We start from the raw sequence: 13,274 nt of genomic DNA on the forward strand, positions 1-13,274 counted from the left end.
AATGAAAGGGTCACACTGTAAACCAGTGGCTCCCAATGGGAGTGATTTTGCCTCCTAGGGAACATTTGCCATTGTCTGGAGATACATCTGATTGTCACAACAGGAGGTGGTGGGGTGTGGACAACTGGCATTAGCTGCTAACCATCCTTCAATGCCCAGGACAGCCTCTGCAACAAAGAGTTGTCCAGCCCAAATGTCAACAGTGCTGCTGGTGAGAAACCCCACTCAGCATTATGGTTCTATAGTTTTTCCTTTAAAAATAAGCTAAAATTCCTAAGCATAGTTTTTATCATATGTTTCCAAAGGGAAAGCTGAGGTGTTACCTTCAAAATTAGAAATTTAGATAAAAATCATATTATTATATATAAGATAAAATTAAACATATCTAGGAATTAATATCATAAGCAACAGAAGGCCAGTACATATATTAGTAACAATGAGTTATCTCAAGGGTAAAAATCTTTCCTAGAGACTTTTTTCAACTTCTGACAATTATTTTTCTTGGAAAGGTAAGTTTTCACTTGATTATGAAAGTAATACCTGTACATGCTCATTGTAGAAACCTTAGGGAATACATAAACACTACTAATGCATAAATCATCCATCCATAAACACTACTAATTTCATAGTATATTTCCTTTTATTTTTAAATATGTTAGCCATTATAGTGTATGTTTTATTTTACATATTTTTTTTAAATTAACATTTTATCTTAAACACTTTCCCGCATTACAGTTCTCTGTAAACATCACTATTGCATTAGATATATCACCAGATTTTAATTTACCATTCTGCATTCTCCTTAACCTCATTTTAAACTGTTTTCATATTCACAATTATAAATAATTATGTAATGAATATCTTTGAGCCTGATGTCTTGTCCACGTTTATGACTTTCTTAGAATTGGTTCTTATAAGCAGAATTGCATGCCAATGCTATTTACAGCTATTGAGACTTAGTACCAAATTGTCTTGCAAAAGGACTCTGTCAATTTATACCACCCCAATAGCCACCAGTTTAGCAACAGTTTCTAAATACTTTTTTAAAAATGTATATACTGCCTGAGCAAGAAATACTCAAGAATCTTTAAGATATTAAGGAAGAAATATTCCCTAATCAATCTAAACTATTAGATTTGTATTGATCTTGAAGTACTAGTGATAACTATCAGCAAAGTACCAGGAAATCAAGACAGTGCTAATTTGAAAGCCGATAGGTTTCTCTTCTGAACCTTTTTTTTTTTTTTTGAGACAGAGTCTCACTCTGTTGCCCTGGCTAGAGTGAGTGCCGCAACCTCAGACTCCTGGGCTCAAGCGATCCTTCTGCCTCAGCCTCCCGAGTAGCTGGGACTACAGGCATGCGCCACCATGCCCGGCTCATTTTTTCTATATATTTTTAGTTGTCCGATTAATTTCTTTCCATTTTTAGTAGAGACGGGGTCCGCGCCCGGCCATCTTCTGAACCTTTTTGTGGGAGGAGAAAAACTGATGGGTTTGGCCGGGCGCGGTGGCTCACGCCTGTAATCCTAGCTCTCTGGGAGGCCGAGGCGGGCGGATTGTTTGAGCTCAGGAGTTCGAGACCAGCCTGAGCAAGAGCGAGACCCCGTCTCTACTAAAAATGGAAAGAAATTAATCGGACAACTAAAAATATATAGAAAAAATGAGCCGGGCATGGTGGCGCATGCCTGTAGTCCCAGCTACTCGGGAGGCTGAGGCAGAAGGATCGCTTGAGCCCAGGAGTCTGAGGTTGCTGTGAGCTAGGCTGATGCCACGGCACTCACTCTAGCCAGGGCAACAGAATGAGACTCTGTCTCAAAAAAAAAAAAAAAAATACTGATGGGTTTGTTAAATTGGTGACCAGAATGTATTCAAACCTCAGTCTTCCTAGATGTAAGCTTTGAACAAGTCCCTTCACCCTGAGCCTTGTTTCCTCACCTGGGCCATACAGAGGTATGCTGGGCCCACCCCCAGGGCAAATACTGCCAACTCCTTCCATTTATTCAGTGTGGTAAAGACCCAGTCATGGCAGTACATTAAAAAAACATTTTTTTTTTTTTAAATAAAGGAGCATGGGCTTAAACATGTCTTTCTCCCGTGTATGAGCACACTTCATGAAACAGAGCCCCAACGTGACAATAAGCAGTAACACAATTGTAAGATGTTCTCTTTGACAGACCTAAATGTGGACACTGCTGCTGAGCTTTTCCTTTGACACAAATGTGTATGTATATGCAAGAGCCATCCCATCTCCCTTATTTAAAGAATACATTTTCAGAAATACAGGTACTGTCTTTCTGAAAGAACGTACTAAGAAATTCATACTAAGAAAAACATACGGCTATTGACCATATGTTTTAAAATTTAAGTTCAATTCAAAGCCCAAATAATCCTGTACCTTATAGTGCTACTTATTCTAAACATCTCTTCCTAGAGGGAAAATGCATTCTTTTTACCACTGAAAAGACTAAATGATTAGGCAACTCTTAACGTGTAGAGACAATACCCAGAGCACATACACACAGAATACTCACAAGGCCATGATCCACTCGGAAAAATGCCATTTGACAGGGTTTATTCAAAAGATTAGAAAAAGCAATAAAGGCATCTGCAGTATCTAAGTTCAAGATCAATACTGCTGCTATAAATGACATGCCCTGAACCTGAGGAAGGAGAAAAAGGTGTGTTAAACTAACACCAAGGTCAGAGCGGCTTGTTCATTTTTATTATTTTTTTATTTGTACGAATTTATGAGGTACATGTGAAACTGCGTTACATGTATGTAATGCACTGAGATCAAGTCAGGGTATTATTTAGGGTGTCCACCGCCCGAGTACAGTACATTTTGTTAAGCATAGTCACTCTATTCTACTACCAAACATGGAATTGATTCCTTCTGTGGTACTGTATGTCTGTACCCTTTAACTCATCTCTCTTCAGACTCTCTCCTCTCTCCCTACTCATCGTTCCCAATCTCATTCATTTTATTAAAGAGGAACCAAAAGACCCTCATGCTAGAAGGGTCTACACACCACCCCACTCCCCCATCCACTGCCCTTACTGAGAACCACCACTCTACCACACCAGCCACCGAGTCTGCTCTCCCTCAGTCCCCACCCCACCTCGCCCAAATGGAAAACCATAAACCAGCCTCCTAGGTGTTTTGTATTTGAAATATTCCCCTTTAGTATGTATGGTGTCCTGGTGCTATAAATGTGTATATCTAACTTAACATGCTTAATTTAAAACCATGCATGCACACACACAACTGCTAAGCTGCAGAAATATCAGCAATATCTTTTTAAAATTGGTTATTGCTTTTAAAATGGTTAAGGCTTTTTTGATTTAACGCTGGAAAAAAATCACATGCATCTAATTAAAAAGTGATTAATGCCACAGAGCAGCCATGTATCTCAATTTCTTTATGAGGAAACTAAGTCAATTCACTTACCATGAGACTTTTCATACTCCTCAACAAAAAAACTAAGGTATTTAACATTTATAGCTAAAATGTGCTGGACAATATTTGACTTTCTTTTTAGATAGTAACAGTAAAAATACTGAGAAACTTCACTTACATAACCCACATCCGGTCGGTAACAAGTATAAGCGCCCAAAATACTGTGCAACATGTCATGATACGGACCACCCTAAAAGGATCAACACACCAAAAACAACACATGCGTAAGTATTGTTAGTGTTCAGAATAACAAGATGCTGCTGCTGCCACAGTCACACCTGCTATTTTCAGAGGAGGAACTATTTGCCAAGCATTATGCCAGCAGCTTTATATATTCTACGTAATTTAATAAACTAACTACCGATTCTCAGTTTAAAGAGTCTATAGCTCAATCTGTGAAACTGCTTTGAAAAAAGCTGGTGGTCAGGTACGAGCATCACCCTACAAAAATACCCTTAACTTGGCTCCTGCTGTATAGCTGTGTGCCCCTTCAGAGTTCAACAGGAGAGCCAGGTACCCGGGGTCCTTCAAAGCAGGTGGCTGCCCACTGTCATTCAGACTGTCTCCCAGCTGTCCCCATCATCCTGACTGTGCTTTCTGCCTCTCTTCCCTTGCCTTTAATTCTGTTTCTTCTGTGTTGTTCTGAATGGCAGGTGTAGGAAATACACTCTAAGTCTTAAATTCTAGTCACTGCCATTTTATTTCAAACATTCTCCCAACTCTCCCATCCCTCCAAGATTTCCATTTGCTCCTGTAATTGCGTCCAAAAATTTTTAAGTGTTGAAATTTTTTTTTGTAATTGAGCACAGGAGAAATCGCAGAGATCCCTCACACTGATGTTAGCGTGTCAGACGACACTATAAAAGGATTGGCTGAGCCCGAATTAAACTTACTGTCCATGTCTACCACGCACCTACCAGTTAACACAGGGAATAAAAATCACTCATGGTAAATGACTGGGAAGTCATTCCACAGGTGACCACAGGTAGCTGACAAAAGAATGCCATGGCCCAGACCATCATATTCTGACATATTTAAAAAGCTAAGAAAATGAAGAGACATTTCCAAATCACAGCAGGACAAAAGAAAAAAAAATAGCAAAAAGAGGGCAAAAAACAACATCCAGGGCTAAGAGGATAGGGGGTGGGGATCTGCAGTGGTACCAAATGCCAACCTAAGGACTAGTGTGACTATAAGAGAGTTTTATCCAGTCCAAGGCTAAATGAGAAAAATAAGAGTATGACACTGAATTTTTCTTAAAGCTAAATGTTTTCAACTTAAAAGATTTTCTACCATTGTAATCATATCCTTCCTTCTCACTTGGTCCTAGGAGATGGTAGTTCCTTATTTTAAGTGCCCTTAACTTGTTTTGGACATCTCTGTTTCCCGACAATTTCCTCTACCACTGCCCTTTTTTTTTTTAATATTACCCATTTAGATCTAGAACTTTGGGAACCACAGACTGAGGGAGAAACATGCAAAGGAACTCAGAGAGAAAGAAAAGGCAAGCTCTCTGCCCTTCTGTCCCCAACTCCATCCAAAGAGACCTCTAGCCTAGAGCTCACACTCCTCCTCCTCCTGCGCATCGTTCTGCACCCAGACAATAATCCAGCGATTCTCAAAGTCAATGTTTCTGAAGCTGAGTCCATGAGAGGCGTTCCACAAGAAATATTCTGGGGTTCTAGCTATTGGAAAAGCTGGACTTGGCCTTCTGCGGGGCTTTAGCAGTCTCGGGGCTCTGTGACTACTCGAGAAGCACTCAAGGTCCATAATCACAGGGACCCCTTGAACCCTCTGACCACAGACACCTCAAGAGGACTGCATACAACTAACACTTCAAAAAGCATTTTAGGAAACCCTGCTCTGGCTATTATGTGAGTTCTATTTGCTCCCTTTTCTTCAGGCCAGTCCTGCCAGAATTTTCCCTTTCTTTTTAGCACATTGTATCACTGCTAAGTAAAAAGCTTACTGCGCTACTTTCAACCAGGGCTGAAAGATCCTACACTGGATTAAAAGGTCAGGAACACAAGCTTCCTTGGACGCTGCAGCCACTGTCATCACACTCACTCGCACTTCTGTGGCTGCCTGGCACAAAATGACTATTCAACCTTGGTTGGATTTAGTTTCAAATTATGTTCAAAGATATTTAATAATAACTAGCACTGTTACATGCCAAGTACTGTCAACAGCCCTCTTAGGCTGGTATGATCACTCTCATATTATAGATGAAGAAACTAAGGTTCAAAAAGATTAAGTGATTTTCCCAAGGCCCTAAAGCTAGTAAGAAGGTAATCTGGCATTCAAACCCAAATCTTTTGAAATCACAGGTAAAACTCCTTTCTATAAAGCAGCTTTTTCTGGGCCCTCCTCCAGAGCCCAGTGAGGAGATACATGAACTATGGGTGCAGGATGCAGAAGGATCTGGGACTCAGGGTGAAGAAAGAACAGCAGAAAATCTAAAATCTGCCCAGTGGGAGAGGAAGGGTTCTGGAAAACAGGCTGCCCACAAAGTCGACTGCCTGCCACAAAGCCAGGGCAGTGCTCACGGTGTTTACGAACCAGACACCAAGACCAAACTTTTTGGTAGCTTTGTAGATTCTCTCCCTTTCCTCTTTTGCAAAGATTTCTGAAGGCCCCAATGAGAATGTTTCCGCCTGGATTTAGAAAATGGGGGAAGTAAGAGTAAGAACACCCCACCAGGCATCACTGGGGTCCTCACTCTGCCCTGAGTTGATCCACGTCACAGCAGCAGAACCACAGGTGACTCCAGCAGGCACAGGGAGTCAAGTGGAGCAGAGAGGAAATGGGCAAGGGGTGGATGGGCCTACAGACCTAAGATATTGTAACAAGCTGGTAGAACACAGTGCCCTACACTGCTGGACTCTCAACACTCAGGTTCTTGTGTCCCCTGCTTTGTAGAGTTTTTCTGACATTGCAAAAACTCCCTGATCCTGGAAGCCAAAGCCTCTTCTCAGTCCTCCCTTCCCAAAGCACCTGTGGTACCCAGCTTCAATGCTGCAAGCTCTAAAACGGCTACTCCCTCAGATGCCTGGACTCATCCTGGTTCTCTGACTACCCTTCTCAGCTAGAGAGCAAGTGTGTCTCAGAGCTCCACCCTTGGCACTCTCCCCGCTCCAGAGCAGGGAGCAATCTTACTCATTTCCATCCCCCGCCCCCCGCTCCAGCTGGTCTCCACCTCAAACACAGTAACCATTTGTAAGTAGGGTTCATGGAATTGAATAGTGTCTTTTCTGTTCATTCCTTTAGCAAGGTTCTCTCTTCCAAAAGGAACTGGGGGTTCCCTGAACAATCAGCTGTTTGATGCTTCCTTTTTAGACCAACTTCTGCCTGCAATGCCCTTCCTGTTCTCTGGTTATACTGCCATTCAAACCTAGTCCAAGCATAGCCTGAGAGCCACTTCCTTCCTCTGTGGCCCCCATCCTGACCGTCCATCCTCCACTACCCCACCCCATCTCTGCACCACCAGAAGGAGCAGTGCCTGCCCTGTGCTGTCAGAGTGCCTGGACACAACCACAGTCCTGCTAAGCCCATCTAGCCTCTACAACTCCAGTCCTGCTCATTCTGGTGGCCACTTAACTGATTTGTCCTGATTTATTCCACTATCCTTTACTGGTTACCTACTGCATGCAAGGATGATGCTAGAAACCTGGGCATGACAGTGTCAGACTGGAGATTACAAGACTGTTCTGGAGGCAATGAGGTGAATGGCAAGAGCGCAGGAGGCCAGTGAACCATGAAGATGAGAATTTGAACTAAATAAAGGCAGTGAGACTGGAGAAGGGACAGATACAGAGATATTCTGCTGCAAGGTGGACCTTCCAAAACAACCCATTATGGACTGGATAAGGGTGGGGTCAAACAAGACCCCTAGATAAATGTCTATAGGCTCAAAGAATAGAAGGTCTTCAAACAGCTCTGCTCAGAACTCCACAACCTGCTGCTGGCAGCCCTCTCCTATGCTCAAATGCTCATGGAGAGGCTTCACTCTGCTCTTACTGCCATCCAAGGAGCATGTCCTATCTCCCATAGCTGGCTGCTGTTCCCAGTGGTGTCACTGTTCTCCTGGCCCACGTGCTCAGAAACCCCACCACCTCTCCTCGGCCACCCTCCCTGGCTACCCCAAGGCTGCCAAGGATTTCCCTTTCTCCCCCAGGCTCGCTGCACTGGGCTCATTGGTGCCGAAGCCAATCACACCATGACAGTCCTGCTGAGTGAGTGCTGCTGCTACATACAGCGCTGAAAACAGAAGAGCACCTGCCAGATGAGGCCACGCACAGGGCTCTTCCTGTGCTAGACCTACAGAGGCTGTGAGGCATGCTTCTCGAAAGGACAGAACGTCTTTAAAAGTATGGTCATATTAAATATTCATTGGAAAGCATCAGTTATACCTATTTGAAAAAGTCTAAATTATTAACAGTAAGATCTAGCCTACCCCCACCCCCAGTCTCTAAAAAACCTAAGAACTTTTCAAGCTTCATTACAAATATATGCAGTTTGACATCTATGAATTTTAGATGAAAACATACTTTAAAGCAACAAATCACCACTACTTACTTGCTGGAAAATGCAGAGATTAGGAAACGTTCTAGAAATGTCCAGTTTAATAAGTTCCAGACTAGCTTCTCTGTCTGCTGCTGACAACCCAGCATCTGTCAGAAGATGTCAAAAGTCACTACACTCCTCAGTGGCATGAATGTGGGATAATTACGAGGCTTTAAAGTTTTATAAGAGTGAAACAAGGAAAGAAGTTCTCTGAAGTACACTGACCTAATTACATCTTGACTCAAACAGAGTCCACCTTCAGAGTATATAATAGTTTATAGAGTTTCTTATTTTAGACAACAAAAATTCCTATGGCACCAGCTAATGCTCGATCATTATCGGATATTTTCTAGAGTCTGAAATCAAAATCTAATTTGATGTTACCTTCATCAACATAATCAGTGGAAAATAAGGATAAGCAGGGAAATACACACAAATGAACTCCACACATTAAAAAAAAAAACACCAAAAAATCATTATTTAATCTCAAACATCACTGGTATAAACTTAGTATATTTAGGAGCAGTATTATACTCATGTAATATTTCTAACAAATATTCGTAAATAACTTGTTTTATATTTTTTTAAATTCTAATACCACATAGACTATAAAAAAAGATCAATAAAAAACATACTTCTTAACCAACAGAAGTAATCATTCTTGTGTGTTATGGGAAATTCTAAAAGCATAATCTAGCAAATACTAGTGCTCTTGCCTCTTTGGAAGTAGTCCCCCCTCTAAGAGTCAATATTCAACTAATCCCAGGCACTGGGCTACTGTAAATCACATGAATAGCTTTTAAGGAAATGATATTGGTTACGACCAGCCCTCCAGCATGTTAGGACACAAACAGCTCGTAGGAATTGGTATGTTCTATTTCTTATAAAAGCTTTTTTTCCTTTAATTTTTGCTTCAAAAACCCTGTTTCCCATGAAGCTCTTAGAAATGCACATCAACCACTACTGCAGTGAATTAAATTTATTATGTAATAAAGAATGCCACAGATAATTGACCAAAGCAGCACGCTGGTTTTAGAATGGTCTATACCTTCACTCTCCACTTCAGAACCTCCTGTGCTAAGGGACCGCCACCTCTCCTTGGCTCGGGCAAGACAGATGTCAAAGAGCTCTGGAAAAAAAAAAAAGCTTCTGGGTAAGTCTTATATACATATGTGAATATTTTTCATGCACTACTATCTCCTTCAAATATTTAAGTTCAACTATAGTAGGCTTAATTGTGCACTAAATAAGCTACTTAAACAATTCCCCGCAACTTTGCCTGAAAGTATTTTCATTGTTTAAGACACAGCCATATACAAAGAAAGAATACACACGATACCACCATGCCTGGTATTTACCTCTGTTACACAGCCCACCCACAAAACCATCTTATTTTGATTTATGATTTGTCCATTGCCTCTACCAGACTGTGAGCTCCTTGAAGGTAAGACTATGAAGGTCTCTCACTCACCTCTGCATCCAGAACAAACCACACTGGACTTGACAAAGAACAATGCAACCAATGAATACCTGACTGATGGATGGAGGGAAGAAGGGAGGGAGAAGCAGAAAACCATCTGGTCCAAGTAAGGACATGATGGAATTGCTCCCCACCTGGCACAGGCCTCCTATTCTAGCTGCCGGCAGTGAAGCAGGGGTGGGAGCAGATCCCAGGAATGGCCAGAGGCCTCAAAGAATAAGGGCTCTTGCTGGCAGAGAAGTATCATGACAGTCACAAAATCTCCTCCATACTTAGAACTTATTTTTTCAACAGTTCTTCTCTTTGGGTAGTTTGTAATAGTTAAGTAATAACTCATGCTCACAAAATTTACTAGTTTACACAGACCTCCATGAGTATATCCATGCCCCATTCTTCTTCAATGGACAATAAGAAGACTAACACCACAGAGCTCTTTCTCAGAGCCCTGCTCCCCTACCCAGCCCAGTCCCAGCTGCCTCCTGTTCCTCTGGCCTCGATGCTTCCCAGCTCCCAGATATCTCAAATCACTAATAATCACTAGTCAATCAGAGACTTTAACAGCAGCCACCCAAAGAACTTTCATCACTCTAATTTTTCCATCATTACTTTTGGAAAATAAAGCAGAGCACACCTGCCTTCTGGGTAGTGACACTATTTTATCAACATGTAACTCAAATTCTAGTAACATAATTATAACCCAACAAGTAAAATCTAGATTAATGTCCTTGTTCTAGCCTTGTGAGGGATCCAACTTAGAATCTATGGTGGTCTGCCATGGCAGGAGGAGGCGCAGTTATGAAGTACAATGTCACAGCACCATTGTCCAGAAGGCAGCAACTCAGTGCAAGTGCTGCCAGGACTACTCTGCCAGTGCTCTGAGCTGGTGGCTAGAGCACCCAGCGGGGCCTTTGCCTGCTCTTAGCCTCCAGGAGGCAGACCAAGCTTTGGTCATTTTGGCAGGAGATGGGTGAAAACCACTGTGTGGCCATGACCATGAGGGAACCACTTCCCACATGAGGTATTTGACAGTTAGGGCACAGATGCCAGTAGCCCAAGGGTAAAATGAGTCCAAGTGTCAGAGTTTGAAAACTCTCCCCCTTGGCTCTATTTGGTGTGTATTTTGGGGTTGGGGTGGGGGCTAGAACAGCTACCACTACTTTTTCCCAGGCACCCTGCCTCAATTTCAAAGTACAAGAGTGACTTAGGCCTCAAGAGTGAAGTTTTAATAGTACTATTAGGTTGACTTGACTTTCAGTAAGTTTCCAATTGTACAACCACAAAAAGAACAAAACTCTGTGGCTTCCCAAGTCAAAACATGGGCTTCAGAATCAGCTAGGGCTGGAATCATAATCCTGGCCCCACACACACTAGCCATGAGGCGTGGGGCACAGTCGCCAGCCTTTCCAGGATGCTAAACGTTCTCAAGAGGAAAACAAGGTCAAGGTCACTGTCTATATAGAGACATGTCTTAAATAAGGCATGTAAGTAAAGAACCTAACATGATGCCTGGTACTCAACAACTGGAATCCAAGATCATTTGTGTTCTTACACCAGCTTGGAGATGCAGTAAAATTGAGATTAAGTAGGACCCAATAAGGTGGCATTCACTCACTCAACAAGTATTTCTTGAGGACCTGCCATGTCCTGAGACTTGAGCTGGGCACAGAGACAGCAGATGAGGCCCCAGCCTTCTGAACACTAGTTCTACTGGGGGCCACTGACATTAACCAGCTAATCATAACAAGACAGACACAGTTTAAATAAAATGAGCCAATATCAGGGTTTAGACAAACATTTAAGACATATAATTGATTAATTAGCTGTTTAGCACAACCTACTATGATACGGTCCATGGAAGGTTTTAATTTAAATAAAAGCAACCCAGTCATCAGTGAGAACCAAAAATGTAAAATACACATACAAAGTACTGTGCATTACATTCAATTTGCAGGGACAGGGTTATTGATAGTTTAGAAATTTTCAAGAACATGGACTGAAATAGATGCTCAGCAATTTCTCCAACTCTTAAATTCTAAGGATGTTTTTAAAAAGCTATTTCCACAAGTTAAATGTTATACATCTTCTCATGTAAAGATGTTAAAACAAATTTTTGGCAGGTATGGATTTAGCCAAAAGAGGAGCTTTGGAGGGAGTTCACTGCTCCCATGTTCCCTCTTTAGTACCCTGCTGCACAGAAGCCAGTAACCATCCAACCAACCAGCTGACGTTTCTCAAGATAAAAATGGTAACAGAAACCCCAACTAAGAGGGGGAAGATACAAATCAATCTGCTTTAAACTCAAAAGGCCTTCACCAGAGTAAAAACTGCATCAACTCCACCAGCCAGTATTGAGTACCTGACAGAAGAGCAGGAAGGTGTCCCTGTCCTCCCTTAGCTTCAAGTGCAGGTAGGGATACAAAAACAAGAAGGAACGACTACCATTTATTAAGCACTTGATTTTAAGTCTGTGAGCTCCTGGCACCAATTTCACTATGGCTGCACAGAGCTCTACAGAGTGCTTGGGACACACTGGAAGTGAATCCAGTGAATCCAGTCTGGTGGAGGAGATGCAGACGGCCTGAGAATGCTGAGCAGGGTTCTCGCACAACGGCCCCAGAGTTAAGCTACTAGAGCCCCAAGGACCCCAGTCCTACCATAGTAAGTTGTCCCCGCTGAGGCTGCCTGAAAATAATCCCACAAAAAAAAAAAAAACAGGTACCCTTGTACAATAAATAACTCCACAGAAAAGAGCCACCTGTCTCCACTCATTTTCACATCATAAGGCTAGCCTCTACAGGACTTTGATAAGTGATCCTAAGGTACCTCACACTGATGAGCTGGTACCCTCTATCCAGGCTTTTGCTCTGAACTATCAGGTAACTGAAATACCTAGGTCTAAACCCAGGCCTCCCAGCTGCCCCTCTCTCCTGGAGGATAGTCACCTGGGCTCTCAAAAGACACAGCTTCATGGCAATGGTTGTCTCTCTTAAGGGCAGAAGGGACAGAAGAAGCTACAGGACCCAGGGGGTGGATTCACCAAGGCTAGGATCATGCAAACCACTCACCGTGGGTGATATTTAACTCGTTGCCAATGGCTAAGCTCCAGACTTTGCCTCTCACACTTGGAGGGATTCCCTGCCACCACAAATCTCGAACTTTTCTAGAGCACCACCTGGACAAAAATGGAAGCATGAGTTTATGAGTTTGTTCTCCACAAAGAAATAGCTGTCTCCCTAGCCCCAAACCACCAGGAGCTAGGGATGCACAGTTATATAAGGCACAGCCCCTGCCCTCAGGGAGCTAAGAGTCCAGGGTTCTGTAAAGATCAGATCAAATCCCTGTTCACTGGGCAACTATCATGACAGGTATTGAAGGATACAGCACAGCAGGGAGCACAGCAGGGAGCACCACAAGCCAGCAGGCCCAGGGCACTATTCTGGAGCCCAGTTCTGAGTAAGCAGTAGCAATTTAAGCACATGAAGGATGAGAAGGAGTTTCTCAGCAGAAAACACAGAAAAAAGAAATAACCTGGCCTCCTACAGAAACTGCACATAGCTGCACATGGGTGAGGAGGGCCAGGCAGCACTGCTGCAGAGCTAGGGGTAAAAGGCAGACCCCAAGGGCCCCATGAGGCGAGCCCAGGGAGACAGCAGACAGCCACCACACTACCACACAGGTGGAGCACTCAGGTTCGAGCTGCCAAACTCTAACTGTGGAGAAGAACTCTGCTGACTCAGAACATTCTGGACTGCACAAAGTCATTCAGGTCTGCTG

General features: G+C 42.8%; 1 protein-coding gene across 1 annotated transcript in view; it reads right to left on the minus strand.

The window, feature by feature from the left end:
• TBC1D14 (TBC1 domain family, member 14) overlaps positions 1–12,672 on the minus strand; it is a gene marked incomplete at its 5' end in the record, with an annotated part of 30,219 nt that extends 17,547 nt beyond the window's left edge. The window contains 5 exons of the mRNA XM_012656744.1: positions 2,532–2,660; positions 3,576–3,647; positions 8,033–8,127; positions 9,069–9,149; positions 12,566–12,672. Of these exons, the coding sequence (XP_012512198.1) occupies positions 2,532–2,660; positions 3,576–3,647; positions 8,033–8,127; positions 9,069–9,149; positions 12,566–12,672 (484 nt within the window). The remainder of the gene's footprint in view (positions 1–2,531; positions 2,661–3,575; positions 3,648–8,032; positions 8,128–9,068; positions 9,150–12,565) is intronic.
• Between the last annotated feature and the right edge of the window lie 602 nt (positions 12,673–13,274).

Source organism: Propithecus coquereli, unplaced genomic scaffold (assembly GCF_000956105.1).
Source record: "Propithecus coquereli isolate 6110/MARCELLA unplaced genomic scaffold, Pcoq_1.0 Scaffold518, whole genome shotgun sequence".
NCBI lineage: Eukaryota > Metazoa > Chordata > Mammalia > Primates > Indriidae > Propithecus > Propithecus coquereli.